Below are 24,448 nucleotides of genomic sequence, written 5' to 3' on the forward strand. Positions count from 1 at the left end.
CTCTTAGAATTCCACAGATTCCCGAGTTGAAAGAAACACAACTATGCCAATGGCTCTGAACATTTTGAGAAGTAAAACACTTTGAGAGGTAAATGACCTCGAACAAACTCAAGAAACAGTCACATGCACTCTAACTTTTGCAGGCAGTTCACAGGCTCCAAGTTATGATCTCATCTAGGGGTTGGGAAATTACAGCCTGAGGACCAAAATGGCCCCCCGTCTGTTTTTGTAAATGAAGTTTTACTGGAACACAGCCATGCCCATTCATTCACAGTACGGTCTATGGCTGCTTTCGGACAAGGGCAGAACTGAATAGTTGTGACAGAGACCATTTGGCCTGTAGAATCTAAAATGTTTACTATCTAACGCAGTACAGAAAAAAATTTTTTTTTACTGGATCTAATTATTCCACGATCTGGATCAGCTCCTCATCTCACAGACGAAGAAATTCAGGCCCAGGTGGGTTAAGAATTTGTAGCATAGCAGGACCAAGAACTGAACTCAAACTCCTGACTCCTAGCCCAGTGCTCTTCAACACTGTCTGGATTTGAATGAAGGCAAGGGGAAAACGAATTCAATTTTATAACAGCTCCTTTTTTTTCCATATCTCTTTGCATGAAAACAAATATTCTATGTAATAGTGAAGATGGCCTTTCCCACACAGAAACTGTTTCATCAGGTTTAGTAACCATAAAGTGGACTTGCCTTTGTAAGGACTGTTTTCTGGTAAATGCATTTCAAGGTTCAATTAGCTAAACCTGTGTACACAAAAAGGTGTCCTACACCTTGCCTCAGAATGTGACTTTCACATGGTTGGAGATGGTCAGTTTTGCAAGCCGCCAGGGCAGAAGGGAATGATGCAACCTTGGCCTGAGGTTAACTTCTTGGTAAACCCCTTGTCTGGGTTCTGCATTTGTTCTCACTGCATACACACATGCTCGTGGAACTCCTCAGTAGCAGAGTGCCAGGCGACAAGCCCAGGCATTCCTAAACTATCTCTAAAGCAATTGCATAAACTCCCTCCTGGCTGGGCGCGGTGGCTCACGCCTTTGATCCCAGCACTTTGGGAGGCCGAGGCGGGCAGATCACAAGGTCAGGAGATCGAGACCATCCTGGCCAACACAGTGAAACCCCGTCTCTACTAAAAATACAAAAATTAGCCGGGCGTGGTGGTGGGCGCCTGTAGTCCCAGCTACTGGGGAGGCTGAGGCAGGAGAATGGCGTAAACCCGGGAGGCGGAGCTTGCAGTGAGCCGAGATCCCACCACTGCACTCCAGCCTGGGTGACAGAGCGAGACTCCATCTCAAAAAAAAAAAAGAAAATAAACTCCCTCCTACAGACCCACAGGGACAGAATCTGCTGTGCACAGGCTGCCTCGGGTTCTATTATCAGCCAGCTTGTAGGCATCAGAGTGTGTTGTAGGGCTAGCCAGCAAAGAGGAGAAAAACAGGTTTTTTTCCCCAAGGAACGATGGCCCTCAATTTGTAAAGGCACAGAGCCCAGACACACCTCACAACACCTGAATTCAAATTCCCATTAAGAAAGAGCCTGGGGGCCAGGCGGGGTGGCTCACACCTGTAATCCCAGCACTTTGGGAGGCTGAGGCACTCCAGCCTGGCGACAGAGCCAGGCTCTGTCTCAAAAAAAAAAAAAGAAAGAAAGAAAGAAAAGAAACGAAACTGCTTGGGCACCATCTGGACAATCCTCTCCTCCACCAGGAGGTGGCGAACCTGGCCTGGCAGCCTCACCCCACACCTTTACCCAGAACCATCCCACGACTCACCCCAGTGTGAGCCAACCCTATCCCTACCACTGGATTCTGAGGGGTTCTGGGCTTCGGCTGGGGTATTAATTCTACATCCATTTCTCCCCTTCACATTTTGCATCTTTATCTGCCAGTGATATAAAAAAATACATAATCCTCCTGATTCTTTGTTGTTAGAATTTTACTGAACCACTGAAAGCTAATAGTAAAAGTGCTTGACAAAGGAAGAGCCTTTGGAAGTTAAAGGTGTTTGGCAAAAATGAATGGGGCAAACTGTAATCAGCAGCCGCACCTTTGTAAATGCACTGACCAGGCTCTGTACCTCTGCAAGAGAACAGGCAGAAACCTGGGCTCAGGACCCAGATGGCAAGAGCTCAACACCACACCACTGTTTACTACTTGGAGGACCTTGGGCAGTTTGTTTACACTTTCAGTGCCTTTGTTTCCTCATCTGTAAAATGTGGATGATAATAATGACATCAACTAGATAAGTTAGTTGAGATAATGCAAATAAAGCAATTATCGCAATGCCTGACAACATATGTATTAATCTTCACCCACCAGATCCTTCCATCAGCACCATCTCAATCCAGCAAGCATTTCCGAGATGTACCAACATGCCACTCTCAACACTGTCTAGGAGACAGCTGATTGCTAGGTGCCTTCATACCTGAAGGGTTTGCTGTCAGGGTCAGTGTCCTTGAACCCCATCTCTTCAAGCTTACAGCGTCGATACAATTCGTAGTGGCGGGTATGAGTCTGCTCTCGCAAGTCCTCCATGTTCACCCGGATCAGCATCTCTCGAAGTTTCACAAAATCACAATGATTTTCATTCTCAACTATGAGAGAGGGGAAATGGAGGAAGTGGGATCAGCAATGATGTCACTGAAATATCTGCAGTGATGCTTCCAAGATGTTACTACCATCACTCCTGAAATCTCTGGGGTCTCAAGGCCATCTGAAGATCCTTTACTGGATTCACCTTACATTCATGACAAAGACAAGATTTCTGACAACACTGACCATAATACTGATGACAATGCTGACTGCTGAGTGCCTACTGAACACAGGGCACAGGGGGAGGAGCTTGAAAACAAATATTGTCTTTACCCCTCATAATAACTCTGCCAAGGAGATGTCATGACTCTTGCTTTGCAGATGCAGGAGCTTGGTGAGCAAGCTGACCTCCCAAAGAGAGGTAGCAGAGTCTAGGTTCAAACGCTAGAACATCTGATCCAAAGTCAGATGTTGTACCACACCATGCTGTCTATAACTGTGCAGGGCCACTTTTACATAGCACTTCATTTAATTTTATCAACCACACTGGGAAGAAAGGAGTTTTCTTATTGTAGAGAAATTGGTAAGAGTAAGAACAATTGTATTTTTCCCAGGGATCTCAAAGGTACTGTTTCTTCTCACAGCTTTATTGCCTTTATTCAAAACAGAGGAAAAGGAGGTCTGATACATCTTAAATCAATGAAGAACTTTCTGTAGCCATCCTGCTTAATCCATAGCACTGGATGTCCTCCTTCAGAACACAAGGGTAGGTCATACAGTCCTTGTCCTTCAAAGTGACACACCTGACAAGCTTTCAGGTTAGACTGTGGCCATGTCCCACAGTGCCAAATATAGGTCAAATATTCTCATAAGTCTCGGATTTACTAAGATAACATTTTATTAGAAGACGTTTTTTGCATAGTTGATGGAGAATAAAGTACCCTCTTCTTTGCAAGAAACTTTTTGCTGCTTTTTAATACTTGGCTGATAAAACAAGTTCCAACTCCTAGGGAAGAACTATTTTTCAATCAGGACTTTATATTAATTCCCTACACAACCCAGCATCCTTGAGGGGCTACCTCAAGGGATTGGCAGTCACATCTCTCCATTGTCCACCTACCTGATTACTTTTTCTTTCTTCCTCACCTCCACGATTGCCATGTGTGGAGCCCCACACACACACCCTCCCACTGCCAGCCCACTATTGAGGGCCTTCCTAAACAAGACGGGAAATGAACAAACATGGCCATTCACATAGGGGCTAAATGTGAAGACTCCATCTTCCATGCTGTGCACATACCCTGCACCACACCCCAGGGGTACTGCCTGGCCTTTGCCATCTTGTTGCCAATCTTCACCTCTTCAGTGCTGCCAACCACTGCAAATGGGAGATGGACCTGCCAAGCAAAAGGACAGAGAATAGTTACCTTCCCCTGCTCTGACAGACTGGTTTCCACCAGTCTCTATCTTCTTCCTCCTTCTGCAGGCCTCTACTTGGTGGCAAGGGAAAAGCAGGCTGCAGTTTGGTGGGTGGATGTCACGTATCCCATCCCCCTTACAACCCAATACCAAATATGCGATATGAGTTAGATTCAAGGGAAAACTGTAGGAGTCTTTGCAGCTATAAAGTAAGTTTTAGACTTGTGCTAGCCGATGCAGGCCGATGAGATCCGGCCACTGCACTCCAGCCTGGGCGACAGAGTGAGACTCCGTCTCAAAAAAAAAAAAAGATAAAGTATCTTTTTGGCACTTATTTCAGGCTGGAGTGCAGTGGCCGGATCTCAGCTCATTGCAAGCTCCGCCTCCTGGGTTTACGCCATTCTCCTGCCTCAGCCTCCCGAGTAGCTGGAACTACAGGCGCCCGCCACCTCGCCCGGCTAGTTTTTTTGTATTTTTCAGTAGAGACGGGGTTTCACCGGGTTAGCCAGGATGGTCTCGATCTCCTGACCTTGTGATCCGCCCGTCTCGGCCTCCCAAAGTGCTGGGATTACAGGCTTGAGCCACCATGCCCGGCCTTAGCTGTGAATTTTATAAAATGTAAATACAGATAAAGTATTTTTGGTGAAAATTCAGTCCAAAATGAGAGAGAGAAGCTGTCATTGTAAAATATACACTGGATCTCAAAGATCTACCATTAAAATGTGTGTGTGGTTTTTTTTGTTTTGTTTTGTTTTTTTGAAACGGCATCTTTCTCTGTCGCCCAGGCTGGAGTGCAGTGGTGCTATCTCGGCTCACTGCAAGCTCCGCCTCCTGGGTTCACACCATTCTCCTGCCTCAGCCTCCCGAGTAGCTGGGACTACAGGCGCCTGCCACCGTGCCTGGCTAATTTTTGTATTTTTAGTAGAAACGGGGTTTCACCGTGTTAGCCAGGATCATATTGATCTCCTGATCTTGTGATCCACTTGCCTCGGCCTCCCGAAGTGCTGGGATAACAGGTGTGAGCCACCGCACCCAGCCTAAAATACCTAATAATTTTTATATTGATTACATGTTGAAATTATATTTTGCAACATATTGGGTTAAGTCCTTAAAATTAATTTCACATTTCTTTTTACTTTTTTTAAGGTGGCTACTAGAAAATTTTAAAATATTTGTATGTCTCACATTATAGTTCTACTTGAACAACACTGCTTTAGACAGTTGACTACTGCACAAATTCTAAGTCAGAAAAACACTTTAGCCCAAACTATTGGCTCAAGTTTTACACCCAGACTTATCTGAACTAGAGATGGTGTCCAAGAAAACTGACTCTTTCACATCAGTTTTATTTGGTAGTTATCGCTGCATTCTGAGTGGGGGAGGAAATAATAATCCTATCTTTTTTCTATCAGCATGTAAGAATAAGATTTGAAATAGCTGCTCCTAGAATTATTATTTAGAGTTCCTTGATCCAGTGTTCTTCCACTATAGATACATTGAGAAAGAAGATAAAAGTTTAGAAGCCAATTCCTCTCCTACAGAGAACTTGGCATAATCTTTGGCTCAGGTTTCCCAAGTAGCATTTTGTCGGATGCTTAAGATATTGAAATTTTCTAGTTCATCTCACACTCTAAGAAGAAAGAAAGCGTATTCTCTTTCTCAAACAAGTCTGAGTTTCAGACTTGAACACTATTGTCCCCTGAAGTTGAGGGGCAACAGGACCCTTCTGGTCAATATTTTGGTGTAATGACCAAGGAAATTTCTCCACTCAAATGCAACAAAAGCAACTGCCAGTGGAATCTGTTTTCCTCAGATTTCTACACATTACGTGAAATTTCATCAGCAAAAATTGTTTGTAATGAAGAGCCTAAAAAAAATTCTTTAAAGAACAGGATTAATTTGGAATGTCAGAGATTCAGTTCTATTAATCTGATAAAGACAGAAAGAAAATAGAGCAAAAATTCTTGGGTATTTTCTTTCCAATAAGTTTAACACAGATATAGCTCCATGAATATAAAATAATGAAAACTTATTTAGAAGGATAAGAATATAAAGAAAAATTACATAGCAGTCATTCATGATACTTCCTGAATACCACACTGACATCCCAAATTATAGTTCTACAGCAGAATAAAGGAGTGCCATCTCAGCTTGAGATTTTGACCTTGCTATAAAAAAGTACAGACCTCCTGCAGTATCCACAGGGTATGGGTTCCAGGACTGTCCATGGACACTGAAATCTGCAGTGCTCAAATCTCTGATATAAAATGGTATAGTATTTACAAATAACCTATGCACATCCTCCTGTATACTTTAAATCATCTCTAGATTACTTATAATACCCAAGACAATGTAAATGCTATATAAATAGTTATTATACTATAAATTTTTTTTGTAGAATTTATTTTTAATTTTTCTTGCTAAGTTGACCAGGCTGGTCTTGAGCTCCTGGCCTCAAGTGATCCTCCCTCCTCAGCCTCCCAAAGTGCTGGGATTACAGGTATGAGCCACTGTGCCTGGCCATATATATTTTGTATTATTGTTCTTATTATTGCATTTTTTTTCCAAATCTATTTGATCCATGGTTGGTCAAATCCGTGTATGCAGAGGACTGACTGTACACTGCTCTGCTTGGGTGGTAGTACACAGGGAGAGAGTGTAAGCCTGACAGCCAAAGCCTGGGTTCGAATCCTACCTCCACTACCGACAGCTGTGCAATCTTAGGTGCTATGCTGCAGTCTCCTCATATATGAGGTAGGAATAATAACAGCACCTACGTATGCAACTGTTGTGAGGATGAAATGGAAAGTCTTGAACAGTTCCTGGTGCATAGTAAATGCTCCCGAAATGTGAAAAATGTCAGGTGCTATTATTATTATGTAGCTGTCAGTACCCACAACCAGAGAATTTTAGAGGTGGAAGAGATCTTGCCTATTATACAGTTCAATCCTGCTTAAGAATTCCTGCTACAGTATCTCTTCCAAGTGGACTGAAACAGGGTGTGTTATCAACTAACCACTGGTGATGGGAACTCACTACTTCCCAAGAAGTAAGGTGTGTCTTCCATCTCAGTGGCTCTACTAGTTAAACACTCACTTCATAATGGGACCAAAACCCCTTGTTTATCTTTTGTCCATCCATTCTTTTGCACAAGTCTAGTCATTCTCCCTTGTGGCAACCTTCCTTTCACACCCCATCATGCCTATTTCCTGGGAAGAATCTGTTTTCCAGATTCTTGGGCATCCACTACATGCAAAGCATGTGGCTTTTATGGATGTTATGCATTCCCAAAGGGAAAAAAGATGCGTAGAGTCATTGCAGCTCACAGCTGAGCTATGGGCTGAGACACACAAAAGAGCAGTGAAACAGACTTGAGCATCAACCAGCAGGATGGAGACTCACCAGGAGGGATTACATCACAATCACACAGTGAACCACTGTCGCTTTAATCATTTATCTCCTGACTAGTTCCTCTCTGTGATGTGGAAATTGTATCCTCAACTGCCAATTTACCTAATGATTCAGAAAAGGGTAGGGTAAATAGAAAGGAGGGAAGGGCGGGATCCAATCACCAAAGCAAAATTGGGACAAGCTGACGTATTTCTGCCAAGATTGGTGGAAACAACCACAGATCTATTTCCTTTGAGCTGATTTTTGTGAAATGGTGCCGGGCTGGCATTTCCTTCTCGCAAGATTTGCTGTAGAAATCATAACTGTTAGAGTGTGAAGGAAATTGGAGATCATGTTGTCTAACGCTCCCATTTGACAGATGGAGAAACTGAGGAGCAGACTGGTTAAATGACTTGAAGTGGTGGCAAAGCTGCACTACATCTGAAGTCATCAGGTGCCTAGTCAGTCCAGTGCTCCAGCCACTCTACAACGCTGGTACTAAGACAGGCGTTCATTAAAATCACTTGTTTCCATTTGACTTGAGGACTTACACTCATTGTCGCGTTAATCTCTGCCACCGTTTCTTCATCAGTGGGAAATTGATATATCTGGACCCCATTGCTGACTAGTTCACTCATGATCTTACTCTTGAATTTGTGCAGTTCATTCTTGGCAATGGTGTCAGCTTTTGCAATTATTGGAATGATGTTCACCTGTAAAACAGACACGTCCATTTTTACACAGTTCCAACATAAGAAAAATAGACAAGTGAATAAAACATAGCAAACAAATAAATAAAATTGCAAAACCTTAATGTAAAAAATAAAGATGTTGCATGCTTATTTCAAAACATCTCAAGGACCCTATAAATATAAACACCTCCCACCTACCTACAATTTTTTTTTTTTAGGTAGAGATGATAATGAAAATCAAACTTTGTACCTAGGTGAAAAATTAAGAAGACCTGAGATAAACTTTTAGTTCCATATTCAAACACTTTTACTTCCTCCCATCCTGCACTGCAAGTATACTTGTAATTTCCCTTCCTGTGCTACCTCATTTTTCTTTACAGAGTAAAGGAAGTGTTGCTATTCTATGACAAATAGTGATCTATTCTTTGAATGACCAACCACACCTTTTAGACCCCTCCCATCTACTTGAGGCTCTTGATTTTTGCACACCCTAACAGTATAATAACAAAGTTTTTGTAAGAGCAGTGGAGTATTCGGTCCTATGCAGCCCAACATCCTTTCTTTCTTCTGATGACCTGAAAATTGCTGAGAGGAGAACCTATGTATTAATCAAAACAAAAATGGTGTCGCCCACTGTAAAAGTTTTCAAAATCACACCAACTAATTCTTTTGAAAATCAGCTTCTATCAAATTACTCCTTCATGCCGGAATAAAACTGAGCGCCAAAGGGAAGGCTCCCTTTCACAGCATCGGTTACAAAGAACAGGGGAGAACTCAGAATTTGACAGTAGTGGCAGGAAGCCCAGAAAGGGAGCCAAGGATACCCTAGAGCACAAGTTCCAAACCCTGTGTGGACATTCTTTTCCCGGCTGCCCCCAGCCCTGTGCACGGGACACATTTCTTAAATTCACATTTTAAGATTAACTTTCCCCTAATCCCTGTAGAAACAGAGGTTTCAATAAGACGTTACTGACATCCGATATATAGAACTATGGTCTTCACCCAGCTTAGGTGAGAGAAAACAGACTCGGTGAGGAAGCTGTCCTAGCCAGGGAACACAGAGTCTTTCGGGAGGTGTTCAGGTCACATCTGCATGCCTCTGCTTCTCCTTTTATCCAAAGGCCACATTAGAAATCCTGACAAACCCAAATGAGATGACACGCTGACAGAAAGACCTATTCTTCAACCTATTCCTCAACCTGCTCCTAAGCTCACCATGCTTGGGCTTCCTCCAGCAAGTTGCGGACTAAGAAAAACATCATTGAGGGTGGGGGAAATGTTTGGATCAGGACTAGAGGAACAAGAAACTTCCTATTGTTCTTACTGGCTACCTTTTATACACATTTAGTATTTAATTAATGTCAACATAAACAAAATGGCAGAGATTCACTCTTTCTTGGGCAAATTGATCAGAGGAGATAGAGAAATCAAGCAATTTGGTTTTAAAACCTCTTTTCCTCATTGGCAGGGGCTTGAAAGTCACTCCTGAAATGACCATACATTTGCTTAACTCTTCCCTTTACTTGTATAAATAAAACTTTGATATTATCATTTTCGGATGCTAGCTAGCTCTCCAACTCTCCAACGATATCACTTCTTTGAAAGTTTAACCTGCTTTATGGTTGGTTGTTTGCTTTTATTAGCTGTGCCTGTTATGCATTTTTCTTTTCCTTTTTCGATGAACTCTATTAAACATAATCATAGTGTTGGATATTATCCGGCTAGATCTGCATACTCAGCCCTCAGTTAGGAGGCCTCCTCAGTCTACTTCCTTCAGAACATCTGTGGAGAACGGGGCACTCTTGAGAACACGGAGGTCTGCCCCTGCTTCCAAGGACACGACAGACGCGGAAGCGGCCCTCACTGCCCGTGATCTCTCCACTATCATGGCTAATGGCACAGCTCCCAGGGGAGCCGAGGAATCAAATGGGATGAAGAAGGGTTTCTATTTATTCTGCGAAGAGTACTCTAGCTGCAATGATCCTTCCAGGCCATTAGAAGATTTTTCTATAAACTACTGTGTCTGTGCCTGCTGGAAGCCGAAGGAGCCTGGCCTGGCTTCAGCCTCTCCAGACCTCTAAAGGCCAGTTCAGACAGAGGCCTTGGGGACAGGCTGATCTTCTGAGCATTCTCTCACTGTTCTGTCCCTCTGGAGAGAAAGCATCTTTTATCAGCATTGTTGTTTAGACAAAATCATAGTAACAACACCCAGCAGAGTCCTCTAAAGAGCTTTATCATCTAATAAGACTTTTCTGTGACTGCAAAAGGCATTTTGAATCTACGAGTAAATACCATCCATGGCTTTGTTTTGTGGTTGTTCTTGTTGCCATTTGTTTCATCCTTATTTCAGAATGTATTGTCTTCTATTTATTTCAAAATGGAAAGTCTAATTAATTATATAGTAAGGTGCCAAATTTTATCAAACTTACCAGTCTCTTCCTTCACGTGTCGTGAAAAAGAGAAGGTATAAATGTGGCAAGCTCAGGGATCACACTTAAATGAAGGCTTTGCTTTACTTGAACACACGTGTGCAGTTCAGTTTTAAAATCTAAGAAGCTGGACCGTTATCATCACAGAGACAAAAATTTAACCTTTTATTCCATTGTAAACTTTGAATTAAAACCAAACCTCTAGAAACCTGTTAGAGAAAGTTTTTTTTTTTTAAGAAAATAAACAAACTTGGAAGTTATATTTCAACCTCCCATGTAAGAATTAAAAATACTTCCTGAAAGCGACTTGATTTTTTTTTCTAGTTTTGTTTTGTTTTGTTTTATTTTATTTTTGTCTAACAGGCAAGAAGTTTTGAAATGTTCTTCTCGTGCTGTCAAACACTGTTCCTGTAATCCAGGAAAAAAAAAATCACATTGAAAGCAGAGAACAAATTAGGGCATTAGGATAAAGAAGATCTAAAAGGAAAATGGATGATAATCAGAGTGGCAGCAAGTACCTTACTGTCCAGCTTTTTCATGGTGACCAGATCCAGGGACTTTAGTGAATGTCCAGTAGGGGCAATAAAGTAGAGGCAGGCATGGATCCTCGTGTCATGGTAGTTGAAGAGAGAACGTTTAATCTTCAATTCCTCTTGCAGGTAGGCCTCGAACTGGGCATCGATATATTCTACTATCGGCTTATAGCTAGAATGCAGAAACAGCATGTTTCTAGTCTCCAACCTCTTTCACAGTTTGGTGTAGACAATCCTTCATTCAACATCACAATGGCTTCTTCTTTCCTAAGGGCTAAAGCCCAAGTCCTTACCTAGGTATCCAAGGCCTTCCATCACCTGATGCCTAAACAGGGCTCCAGGCTCACCTCTCCTGTCCCAGCCACACCCAACCATTTGTAGCAGCCCCCACGTGTCAAGCCCTTATTTCCTCTGTGTCTTTGCTCACGCTGGCCCCTCTGCGAGAACCTGTCTTTTTCCTACTCTTTCCCTGGCTAACATTGATCCTCTAAAACAGAGACTGTACATATGTGGAGCAGGCTGCCACTCTCCCAAGGTGCATCCATGGAAGATATTGCTAAGAGATTGTGGCATTCTTTCCCGCAGGGCCAAAACTGGGCCTCAAAAATCCATCTGAGAAAAGTGATTGTGATAGCTTCTCCCTCCTGATTGCCATTGGTGCACAAAATGAAACTGTTGTGTGGTTTCAGAATACGTCACCACCACCTACTGTGAGCTATTCCCTGGTCATCTGCCCTATTCCTCCAGAGGTAGGGGCTCTCTGTGCTCCCATAGCCCTGTGCACAATCTAACTCATCTAGGAACTGAGGCGCCTAGACTATTATGATCTTCAAGATTCCTTTCAACTCAAAATCTTCATGATTTAAAGGTAAACGCTGTAACCCTCTCTTCTCACCAAATCATTCAAATCTGTTTTGGATAATTGTGTGTGATCCTATTAACTGACCCTAAACACAATGACAAATAGCATATTGGGGATACACATTCCATAAACCACATTTCCAGGAAGTAAGCAGTATGTTAGGTCATTGTGGGAAACCCGCTAATTTCTTCTGGTCTCCAAAGGGACTACTCAGAAGAAGTTTGTTTTAGCAACAAAGAGACTGTTCTACTAGGAATACAAAGAGTTAATTCTCCCCAAACTTATTGCCTTTTTGAAGATACAAGTTTTAAGAAAAATAAAAACATTTCAACACCCAAATCCCATACCCATAAGTTAAACTGAAACCCTTGAAAGGGAACCACAAATCTTTTATAATAAAAGTGACAGCAGACATCCTAAGAAAAACAAACATCCCCAAAATAAACAATAACCACAAACTTATGAGCAAAACTGAAAGCAGTCCATAAAAAGCTTTTTGATATTTTTCTTTGGTGATTTTATCACAATCTATTGGTTCAATTAGAGTAGACAAAATCTCCAGAGGTTTAAAAAAAAAAAAGGTAGGATATACCTCAGGAATAATAAAATTCCAAATCATGACAGGCAAAATTCCAATAAAAAGAATCAATGAGCAATAAGATTCTTCTATATTTTCTAATCTTGAAATATAGACATATATTGCATAATAACAACATTTAATGAGATAATTATAGAGGATGGTGGTTAGAAACATGGATTCAAGCCAAACTGCCTAAAACCATAATACAGCTGCACAACTTACTAGCTGCACAGCCTTAAGCAAGTCACTAAACCTCTCTGTGTCTCAATTTCCTCACAGGTAAATCACAGACAAAAATAGTAGTTCTATCAGGGAGCTATTGTGACAAATAAATGAGCCAATACATGCAATACATGTAAAGGGTTGTCACATAAAAGATATAACTATTTCATAATTATATAATAAATAACCAACACTATAGAATCAAGCCTGACTTTTTAGAAAAACCTTTAAAAAAAAAAGGAACTTTACATTCACCCAGTTCTCTGCTGGTATCTGTCCTGCTATGGAGTTCATGCCCAGGAGGGAAGTGCAGCAGGCCACTCCAGTGAGGTCCACCCATGCCCTTTGCCCTTTCAGTGTGGGGCTGATCCTTCAGTCTCCTGACACTGAGACAGATTTGGGGATTAGGGATCTTCCCCAGCAGCCTATTATCCCTAAGGGTAAGAGAAGCAGCTCACAGCAATTGCTCCCCTGCATCCCCAGTGTCTGATTTTTAGCTCTTAGCACTCCTCCTCTCAATAGTAGTCCAAATACGGTTCTGCTTCCTATTAATTTCCCTTCTTGCCTCTGGTTTTGATTGTGATCCTCCAAAAATAATGAGAGGCATAACATCGCTCATTTTGCAGTGAGGAATGCTTTCTGCACTGGATTCAAGACATCTTTTGTTCTCTAATATCTCAGACTTCCGTCTACCTGTTCTTATTATAGAGTCCTGGCCAATCATTCAATCTCCTTTCCTTTCACTCCATGTGTTCCCTCTAGAAAATCACACTCATTCCCTCTAGAAAATCACTATCATCCGATAGATAGTTCCACTCACCATCTATCTGATGACAAGTCATAAATCTCTACCTTCCACCCAGATCTTTCCTCGGAGCTTCAGACCCATCCACAATTGCTTATCCTGTATTTTCAACTGCTTTCCCAACTAAATATGTCCAAAACTGAACTATTCATCCTGCCTTCAAACCCACAATTTCCCTGTATTCCTTAGCATGGTGGGCCACAACTCACACCACTGGCCAAGTCAGAAACCTGGGATTCAACCTGGAGCCTCCTTCTCTTACCTCACACACATAATAAATATGAAATCCCATCTACTTTACCTTCCAAACTATTACTAACTAACAAAAATCAATGTATTCCTGGAAAACAATTTACCAAAACCACTATTCCCTATGTCAAAGATTTAATTATGATAATAAAATAGTTTCTTCTTGATGAGACTCAAGCAGCCAAGTAGTTTTGTACTCCTCATCATCATCCTGTAGATGAGATGAATTATCTGCCTCTTCCTCCAAATCCTTTCCACTTCTGTATCTGAAGTCAGAAAGAAAGGAAGCTTAATCCCAGCTTAGCCTTTTGCTAGCTCCATTCCTACTAACACTTATTTATATTCTTTTTGGCCAATTAAAACTTCCCTGGATTGTGGCCATATCAATCAGAGGAAAGACAGGAGGACAAATCCAGTCTAGCCCTTACATTTTCACATAATTTTCTTTTAAGGCATGGAGATATTCCTTGTTACACAGCACTCATTTTTTTCCATATACCTCCAGCCATAAAACACATACACACACACTAAAACGACAGAGGCTAACCCTAAAACCGATGGAAAAAGATACTTAAACAATGTTTTCCATACATCCAATCTACCCACTGATCATTCTTGCAAAATGGCCAATGCCATCATTCAGGGACTGACTCTCCACTTCATATATGACCAAATACTTACCACGTTTTTCCCTTATCTTGCTGTCTGTTAGCCAATTTTCCTTATCCCTTGACTACCTCCACCAGAAAGTGTGATTAAAGACTTAAAATTTAAAGGCCAAACAGTCCATCTCACTACTGTTTTACAACTCTGATAAAGATTTGGTGAGGTTGAAATTCTGTCTCGGGGATTTCAATTATTTCTGCCTTTGAGGGCTGACTATCATTACAGCTAGTGATACTCCATGGACAGCTCACCTCCCATCTCCCCCGTGTGGGGCAAACTAATTATTCTATTTCCAATTAAACAACAAAACTTGGTTTCCCTTCTTCCCCAGACCCCTTTCTTTCTCCACTAAAGAGTACAAACAGCCAAAACAAGGAAGCCCTTAAATAACAAAGAGTGAAATGTGCTTTTAAACATAACAGGAAATCTTACCAGATCTCTCTTCCTGCCTCCTTCTAGCTAGCCTGGTCTGAGGCAGATAATAATACAGCAATGCTGACATGTCCAAAGCCTACATAAACAAACTGGGATATTCTTGAAGTCTTGCATCTATGGCAGAAAAGCTTGCCTAATCCCCAAAGTAGGTAAAAATCAACATGGGTATGAGAAATACCACATCCCTTCCCGCATGGTTACATATTGATGCAGAAATGAATATCCCACTTCCAGTTTCTTGAGGGAAGCAGAGCCTGTCTGAATAACGATTTGTGAACAAGTCATTTGGCTTTACAGTCAATAGTGTCAACAATACCTTCTGAGGTACAGGGTAACAGAGAGTTTTAAGTGCCATTTAAAGAGGTTATGAAATAGCTGTCAAGAAACTTCAGAGGAAAAAAATATTTGGTATCTAGGTTAGGTTAATATCACACTTCCTCTCTTCTAAATCTCCTTGGAAACTATTATTTGACCCAAATGAGTCAGATAATTTCTTAAGGAGGGCTCCAGCTGCAAATACGAGGATATGCATTGTCCTAGCTGTTTGCTGCTGAGTGTTGGTTGGGAAGTGAAAAGGCATCAGCAGCCCCAGGGAAAGTCCCAGTTTAAGGGAGAGGCAAAAATCGAGTGGCAGCACTGTGGCAACCCCAGTGAGCTGGAAGAGCACAGGGAATCTCAGCAAGAGGCTATGTGGAGGATGGTTCTCATTCCTAGGGGGAGGGATCCTGAAAAAGTACAGTTACTGTCTTCCAATGAAGGAATGCAAGAATAAGATTTTTCCTAACCCCAGGGAGAAAATGTATACGGGTCTGAGAGGTGGAGAACAGGCCTTGCACTGGGTATGTTCTGTGACTATGCAATGATTGGAACCCCCTGGCTCTCTTCCCAGCTCCCACAATGCACTTGTGCCCCTTTCCTTATGACCAGGGCTTTCTCTTCATTTACTACCCTTGGCATTACAAACAGCCTTCAGGCAGGGGCCTCTCCATCACTCCTTGTCATTGAGGTCATATATTAAGAGCAACTGCTCAGCTGCAGTGTCAGAGCCGAACTTGTTCCCTGCCCCAACACAATGTACAGATAGCCCATTTTGGCCAGATGCAAAATAAAATCTTTCTCACTCTATCTAACAATTGTTCCTGTTATCACGGGACAATGTCTACTGAAGAGCATTTAAAGTGCTTTATAGATAAAATAAAGAGCTTGGTGCTCAGCTAAAGAATGAATTAAACATTTCTCTGTCATTACTGTGGTGCTCATACTTGTATCAGGAATAGTTAAAATATATCTAGGCAATACACATTTCTAGATAAAAATAGGCGAGTTCCTCTTTACAAAACACATGTATATAATATACAGTTTTGCGGAATATGGAAAAAAATCCTGATACAACTGAAGTGTCTGAGCCGTAAGCAAACACACCCTAACTTACTGATTTGCTGTTCATGTCTACATGCTGGTTACATTAAGCAGGTAGACACTTATGCCCATAATGTTGTAACTGCTCAAAGATGTTTTTGGAAGCTCCATTCTACAATCACCTTTGGGCCTGGGGCAGTTTTATTTTAACTTTCTCAAACTCCTTTTGAGAATGAATGTACTATGTAAAACAGTCATAAGATATCTGAGGTTGAGACTGATGAACAGAATTGGTGCTCTTGAGAAGGAATGTGAACAAAATCCTGAGATTTTTGAATCTTAACGAAATTTTAAGAATTAAAAACTTCCCTCAAATAAGGGCAAACAGCAACTCATGGTAAAGACCCAAACTTACATGGCTTTATAAATGGGGTATACTATAAAAACTCAGTGTACTATTTTATCATTACATAGCAAGCAATGGTGAAGGCATTTGTTTACCTGGGGCAGATTTGGTGGAGCTTCTAGAGACCTCCCCTCTAGTGTCCTGGCTTCCCAAGCAGTATGAAGTGATTGATGGCTGGGGTTTCTGCTAAAACTGTTCTGTGGGGTGGCTGGGTGTTTCTCTAGATTGCTTTTCCTGGTAGGAAAGCCCAAAACCTAGTTTCATGGCCTTTGTGGAAAGATGCTGTAAACTAATTTAATCCCTCTAATAAATCTCCTTTCTGCTCCTACTAGCTGGGATCAATTTTGATGTCTGATTCTGACCTCAAGGAAGAACATTCTCAAAAAAATTCTCAGAGGACAAGAATATCACACCTTTTAGGCAATAGAGGACGAAGCCCCACAACTAAAAAACCCCCAAAACATTTGGCCTTTAAATTTACCTGGGATGGATCCTGCTATCTCCTCATCCATTTATGTCCCCCCAAAATCCCAAGATGTACCTGTCATCTTTATTTATCTGGTCTCCAAATCCCACAGTGTCAACGATGGTTAACTTCAGCCGTACATTGCTTTCCTGAAGCTCATAACTTCTGGCTTTTAACCGAACACCTGGTTCATTGTGAGTAGCTGGGTCACTTTCAAATTTGGTGTTGAACAAAGTGTCCATTAACGTGGATTTGCCAATGCCTGTCTCACCTACGTAACCACAAAAGAAAAATTAGAGAATGGGTCAATGTCTTTCAGACATGAGTTCAGTTCATCAGTATTTTTTCATTAGTCATGATTATAAAGTTTAAAAAAGAAAAACTGTCACCAGAAATGCCACTGTGAAGAGATAATTCTTTCTATGTGTACTCTATGGAATACCTTTCTAAAAATGCCTCAATGAATTTCAGAAACTATTTCGCAGACAGGATTTCAAATTTACAGATCAAGAGATTCTTCTTTACCTCTGGATAGAAAAACGGTACTTGCAAGTTTGCCCATGCTCAGTTTGTACATTACAAGAACATTAACTTTATCTCTTTCTCTCCTAAATGTCAGAGTATAAAACTATATTACTTAAGGGATAAAAGACTATACTATTGAATTTCTGTTACTTGAAACAAGTGATTCCATTTACACTGAATTACCTAAAAGATCAGTTAATTCAACATCAATATGATACCACGTCATAGAAAAGAATTACATTATTCAAAATAACACTCTTGATGACAATATTAACTAACGTCACTGAGTGCTCACTTTGTGCCAACCCCGGTGGCAAGAGCTTCTAGTGCATTATCTCCTTTATGTACGTATGTATATATGTATTTATTTATTTATTTTTGAGACAGATTCTCGCTCTGTCACCCAGGCTGGAGTGCAGTGGTACGATCTTGGTTCACTGCAACCTCCATCTCCTGGATTCAAGCAATCCTCCCAGATCAGCCTCCTGAGAAGCTAGGATTACAGGCCCATGTCATCATGCCTGGCTAATTTTTGTATTTTTAATAGAGACTGGGTTTCGCCATGTTGGCTAAGCTGGTCTTGAACTCCTGAACTCAAATTGTCCACCTGCCTCGGCCTCCCAAAGTGCTGGGATTACAGGCATGAGCCACCACGCCTGGCTACATTATCTCATTTAAACCCTACTTCTACTACCATGTTTCCTCCATGTTCAAGATGAAACAGTAGGCTTAGATACGACTTATGAATAACTTGCCTAAAGTCATTGCTAAGTGGTGGAACCAGGGTTCTAACTCAAGTCTGTATGGTTCTAACACCTGCACTCAACCAAGACAGCAGCCTGATTTTACTATTACAGAGAAAACTGACTGCCTAACATTTTCCAGTTATGGTTATATTAATTCCTCCATATTGTTATTTTTCTTTATCCAGCTGGAGTCAAGAAGCCAAACATTTGTGGCTTCTTAGATAGTTTTCCCAGCTTCAGAGTGAAGTTTGGGACAATGAAAGTAAATTACGTTAAATGACCTTATTTACACTGACAATTATTGTTTACACTGATAATTCAACTCAGTAAGTGTTTACCGAGGACTCATATGTGCAAAGCAGAGTGGCAGGTATCTGGAACCACTATACCAATCACATAGTGACACCCAAATGTGGAGTTGTGAAGAACTGCAGCCCAACCCTCAAAATAACACCAAGCAAAACCCTCTCTTAATTCTAATTCTTATGTTGAGTCAAAGACAGTTGGCAATGAGAAAAAACAGCCTTATGTTCATGGCTGAGCATATGATGATGGAGAGGAGGGGGTAGAAATCCAGAAACATTAGCCCTAGGGATATCTTTTTTCTTTCTTAATCTGGAAAATTTCTCAATTAGATTTCCAGCTCAATTTAAACTTGCCAATATAGAACAGCCCTTTCAACAACTTCTAATCCCAATATGTTCCTAGGAGCATCCTCTCTTCTAAGGATTGCTATAATGACTTTAAGGATGGTAGTGTTCTATGGAAAAAAGAAAAACTCTGGGCAACCCTCGCACTATAATGACAAAATCTACTTACTAGTTTTAAATTCTGTATTGTATACTCATTGCTTTCCAACATAATACAAAAGTGAAGGAGGATGAAGTCTTTCTGGATTTGAACTTTCTCTGATTAGAAAAGCCTTACATTGCTTGCCTCTAACCATGATGATTCACTTACAGGGTAAAAGTTGGCCAAGTACATTCATCTTACTCTTTAACCTTTCCTGTTGTGTCCCTGAACATCTAAGATCATAGAATTTCCTCTTTAGTCAGGCTTCATTCAGCCAGTATTTTTCCAGTGCCTACTATGTACAAGTTCTGTGCCAAGTTCTGAGAATTCAAGAAATTAGCCTGATAGGGTGGTCTCCCACATCTTAGAATCTGGTCTAGAACATGACTGAATAATACCAGTCAGACTCTAATTTATTAATATGGGAACAACATTCTAAGTGTTTGTCATAACTGCTTTCCCCTTATAAGCAAGACCATCCTTTACACCCATGACCCTGCTAGTTGGCCACAGACAACTAGACCATGGATAGGTCCTGACCTAAAGGCAACCACGAAAGCGCAATCATTTCACTATGAGCTCCACATTGGAGAGTAGCCTATCTAATCACAATTTTTCTCTTTGGGTGTTTGAATGAGATACATGCAATCTCCACACAGTGTGAAGGCATGAAAAAGAAACGATATACAAAGAGAGGTAAGTAAGCAGAAGCCATGAAGTAGCAAAGGCTGTAAGTAAACAGAAGCCATGCTGCAGACAGAATGTGGGCTGGGAATACAGGAAAGAGCAGATAGATGGTGTAGAGTATCGGAAATCCATCATGAAATTAATGCTTGGGTGCTCACTGTGTGACAAGCATAGGTGCAGGGATGAAGTAATGAACGAAAACAGACACTGACACCTGTTTGCACTTCTGTAACATCCTAAATGTCATTCCAGATCTCTATGGGGTCTGGTTGTGCAGTGTCTGAGACGGTTTCCTGTCTTCCTTACTTTCCTGAATAGTCTTACAAAAAAAAACCCTCCATAAAAGCAATATAAAACCAGGCTCTGATCCCTAACCTGAAAGAGTTTAACAAGTTAATACTCACCATCCATGGCTTAACAAATTAACTTTGAGCAAAACAAAGTTACCGTGTAGTGGATACAGAAATAAAACAGGGTTCTCACTAGTAGTTGATACTGAAGGTACTTGAGTCATTTTAAGTATATGCTACAAGTGTAACATTCTCAAGCAGAGCCAACTTCTTTTCAGGATTTACCTATTTTTAGAACAAAAAAGGCACAAAAGCAGATCTGCCATATAGAAGTTTCTCCTTTATGGGAAAGGCTCTGTCAGTAGAAAGTGACCTACTTAACTTTCATCTTCTTCCCTAAGAATAGCAATAAAGACTTCAATTACATGGCAAGGATTCTAGGTTACCTGGACAAGACTGAAATTATCATCTTATTTTACTAGGTTGAAAATTACTTAAGCACCCATGTGAATCAGGAACACCATACTTTTTTTTTTAAAGGCATGGTAATTTTAATTATCATTTACATTAAGGTGGAAATTACAAACAATTAGCATACCAGGCCCTACTTATAGCACAGGGTTAATCAATGGGTTGAAAAAAACCACTGTTCCTCTAAACTTTGGTGTGCTTTGCTTTCCATTTCTATGCTCTGTGCTTTTAAGAGCTGTAATTAGACATGGCAACTCCAGCAGCAGTGTGATTCACCAAAAGCAGTTCAGCAGGAAATGACAGCTTTTGGAATAAAAGGAACTCCAGAAGAACTGGGGAAGTTTTTCAATGCATTAGCTTTTTTTCTTTAACAGGCAGGGTCTCACTGTGTTCCCCATGCTAGTCTCAGACTCCTGGACTCAAGCATTTCTCCTGCCTTGGCCTCCTGAAGCACTGGGATTTGTTTTTGAGGCTTCTCTCTAATCTTTGTAAGCAGAATCTCATCTATACTTCTGAGGACCCATAAGACAAAAATTTCTTTCTAACTGAATAACTAAAAGCCTACTAGGCACAGGTTCCAAGTCAAACCAAACAACCATAACAATATTTTCAGAAAAATCAATGACTAACTTTAAAGTACTTCAAAACTCCCTAGCGGAGTGCCTGGCACAAAGGAGACATTTATTAAAAGTTAATTGCAGGCCGGGCACGGTGGCTCACGCCTGTAATCTCAACACTTTGGGAGGTTGAGGCAGGTGGATCACCTGAGGTCAGGAGTTGGAGACCATCCTGGCCTACATGGTGAAACCCTGTCTCTACTAAAAATACAAAAATTAGCCAGGTGTGCTGGTGGGCGCCTGTAATCCCAGCTACTCGGAAGGCTGAGGCAGGAGAATCCCTTGAACCTGGGAGGCGGAGGTTGCAGTCAGCAGAGATCGCACCACTGCACCCCAGCCTGGGCGATAGAGTGAGAGACCCCATCTTAAAAAAAAAGTTAATAGAAAACAAAAATGATCATGGTGGTGATTTATACAGAGATATGCAACTGTGGTATATTTTTTCAGAGTCTGTTGTTTATTCTATCATAAATTCATCTGCCTAACCACTCTATTGTTACAGTAATTGAGACCCTATTGAAGTGCTATCTGGGGCTTGTTTTTGCTGTTCCTGCCAATGCTAGTGAACATGATGCCCACATCACAGGGGAAAGCGGTCCTACCTTTTCCATTCTATTCTCAGGCTTATTTAACCCACGAGCTCTAAGGTGAACAAGGCAAGGGAAAAACAGGGATTGTATTATTAATTAGAAGATAACTGTAGATTGAACAAATTGTTGATCTGTGATTCAGCATCTTTTACTCTAATTGCCAGGACTGGCTACTTGGGTAAGTAATTATGCATAGGGATCTGCCTGCCTTCCCTAAATATTCTAGATTTTTTACTCTTGGATGGAATCAGAGAGTCAGAAAGCTACATACCTAAGTTGCGTTGTTCTTGTTCCTCATAGAATCACCTTTGATGAAACATACTCTGGCATAAGATGAGCCAGCCTGTGGCACCTGGTATTTCATTAAACAATTGTTCTGACTGCCGGGCGCGGTGGCTCAAGCCTGTAATCCCAGCACTTTGGGAGGCCGAGACGGGCGGATCACGAGGTCAGGAGATCAAGACCATCCTGGTTAACACAGTGAAACCCCGTCTCTACCAAAAACTACAAAAAACTAGCCAGGCGAGGTGGCGGGCGCCTGAAGTCCCAGCTACTCGGGAGGCTGAGGCAGGAGAATGGCGTAAACCCGGGAGGCGGAGCTTGCAGTGAGCTGAGATCCGGCCACTGCACTCCAGCCTGGGCGACAGAGCGAGACTCCGTCTCAAAAAAAAAAAAAAACAATTGCACTGACTTAGAGGATGCCCAGGAACCCAGACCACTACATATACCAAATCTCTTTTCTGAAAATCCATCGAGAAATTCTTCCAGGTAAAGCTGTGTTTCATCTGGAGCAATCATTTTGTTTTTACTTTATAGATACTATAAATCTGTCGTATGTTAAACTTTTTGCTTGTGTTTAGCATATAACACATGCTCATTAAATATCTGCTAAATGAATGAGTGAATTAATAGTTTTCTCCATGCTCTGACCACTAAGCTGAGAGAAAAATGTAATATTTCATCAATTAATTGCTATAGGCAGGCCTGATGGCATACTTTGAGTTCTGATTCTATCCCTGGCTTCATCTTTATTTTTTAGGGTTAATTTTGTCTTTATTCATTTTACCCTATAAGCCATTTACATCCTTTCCTGGAAAAACAAGATGGGATAAAAATGTTTAAGATTTGATTGTAAATTTCCACAATTTATGTTGACACTATACCTTGGCTAAGATGGCCTCACACTTCACTTACCTGTTTTCAATTCCTGTTCTCTCATCCCCTCAAAACAATTAAGGTTGAATTGTGGAAAAATTTTCTGTTTCAAAATGTATTACTAATCTACTTTGACTCTACTATCAAATTGGCTCTTCTTCAAAAGCAGAGATGTTACAGTATCTTATTCACCTTTGTATGTTCACAAGAAACAGACAGACAGCTGGATCAATGTTGATGAGGTTTTTTTCCTAGAGTTAGTATCATTTTGGAAAATGGATGAGAAAGATATACAAATTTAAAATTATAGAAAAAGGCTAAATGCTAATTTAGATCTAATTTAGATTCTCTGGAGAATTACAGCATGGGTAAAACATGAAAGGCTTTATTTAAACTAAAATGTAGCTTCAGGAGTGATTTCGGTGTGTTGTGGCAAAACAGACAGTGGGGGAATGATGAACTCCTGGGTGTTCTCTGTTATCTCATTTAACATCAGAATTCTCTTCCCAGTGAAATGAAAACTATTCTTCCTCTATTACGTGCCTTCCCAGGACCAACAGAGATGGGTTCTAGCAGCAGAAGTTTAATTCAGTATCTCTGAAACTAGACTTAGTTCATGCCAGGACCATTTTCTGCTCTGGTTTATTTCCTGTGCATTCTTTCAACCTACAGCCTCACGCCACAAAACAAAATTACAATTTTGAGACCTTTTTGGTAAAAATTTTCCTTACTGGGATCATAACTTTATTTTTTATCCTTAATTCCCTCCCATATTTATCACAAGTAAGTAAATTCACGCTATAAGTATCACATGTGAATACTGTGCAAAATAAACAAAGGGGCAGTAAGAGGGAGTAAGTAAGGAGGAAAAATTACCATGGATGCTCTTAAGTTAAATATAACACCTACTCCTCTATGTGGCTGTCCAAATATTTTTATCTACTTTTTATAGACTCTTACTTTAAAAATAGATGGACTATTGATTGACAGTAAGTTTTTTCTTATAAAGATATTATGCCATAAAATATCTATGGCAAAGGGATTTGATATTCAACTTTCTGAGGATGATATTTAATGCTGACACTCCTATCTCCCAAAGAGCTCATGCTGGCCCCAAACAAAGGGCTCCAAAGGGTTATGGAAAACGACCTGGAGAGTTAGATATGCTGACAACGAAGGACATCCAGGACTTCTTGTGGACTGAAAAAAGGAAAATGCACGAGATGAACAGCATGATGTCATTTGTGTAAAAGCAAAACAAGAAAGCACCTACATAACTGTGAGAAAGCTGTTTTTATCTGTCCAGTATGTCCCTCTCCCAGGCCCTATCTCCTTTCTGATCCTGTCTTCTTGCCTATGGGGACCCTAGTATGTTTTGGAGTGAACTGACCCCATCTTCCCCCGAGGCTGAGCGTGTGACTGAGTCCTGGCCAATCAGTGAAATCCTGACTGTTCGGTGAGACGTGTCAGGAATGCCTTGTTCCTTCCCCTGAGGTTGCTCGGCTGGTGATGCTGATGGA

General features: G+C 41.0%; 1 protein-coding gene across 1 annotated transcript in view; it reads right to left on the bottom strand.

The window, feature by feature from the left end:
- Positions 1–24,448, bottom strand: part of SEPTIN11 (septin 11) — a 90,784-nt gene that overhangs the window by 16,675 nt on the left and 49,661 nt on the right. Inside the window, exons 3-7 of the mRNA XM_023222507.1 lie at positions 17,131–17,326; positions 10,991–11,177; positions 7,903–8,064; positions 3,843–3,939; positions 2,436–2,604 (exon numbers count right to left, since the gene is read on the bottom strand). Coding sequence (XP_023078275.1) covers positions 2,436–2,604; positions 3,843–3,939; positions 7,903–8,064; positions 10,991–11,177; positions 17,131–17,326 — 811 coding nt within the window. The remainder of the gene's footprint in view (positions 1–2,435; positions 2,605–3,842; positions 3,940–7,902; positions 8,065–10,990; positions 11,178–17,130; positions 17,327–24,448) is intronic.

The sequence above is a fragment of the Piliocolobus tephrosceles genome, chromosome 3, assembly GCF_002776525.5.
Source record: "Piliocolobus tephrosceles isolate RC106 chromosome 3, ASM277652v3, whole genome shotgun sequence".
NCBI lineage: Eukaryota > Metazoa > Chordata > Mammalia > Primates > Cercopithecidae > Piliocolobus > Piliocolobus tephrosceles.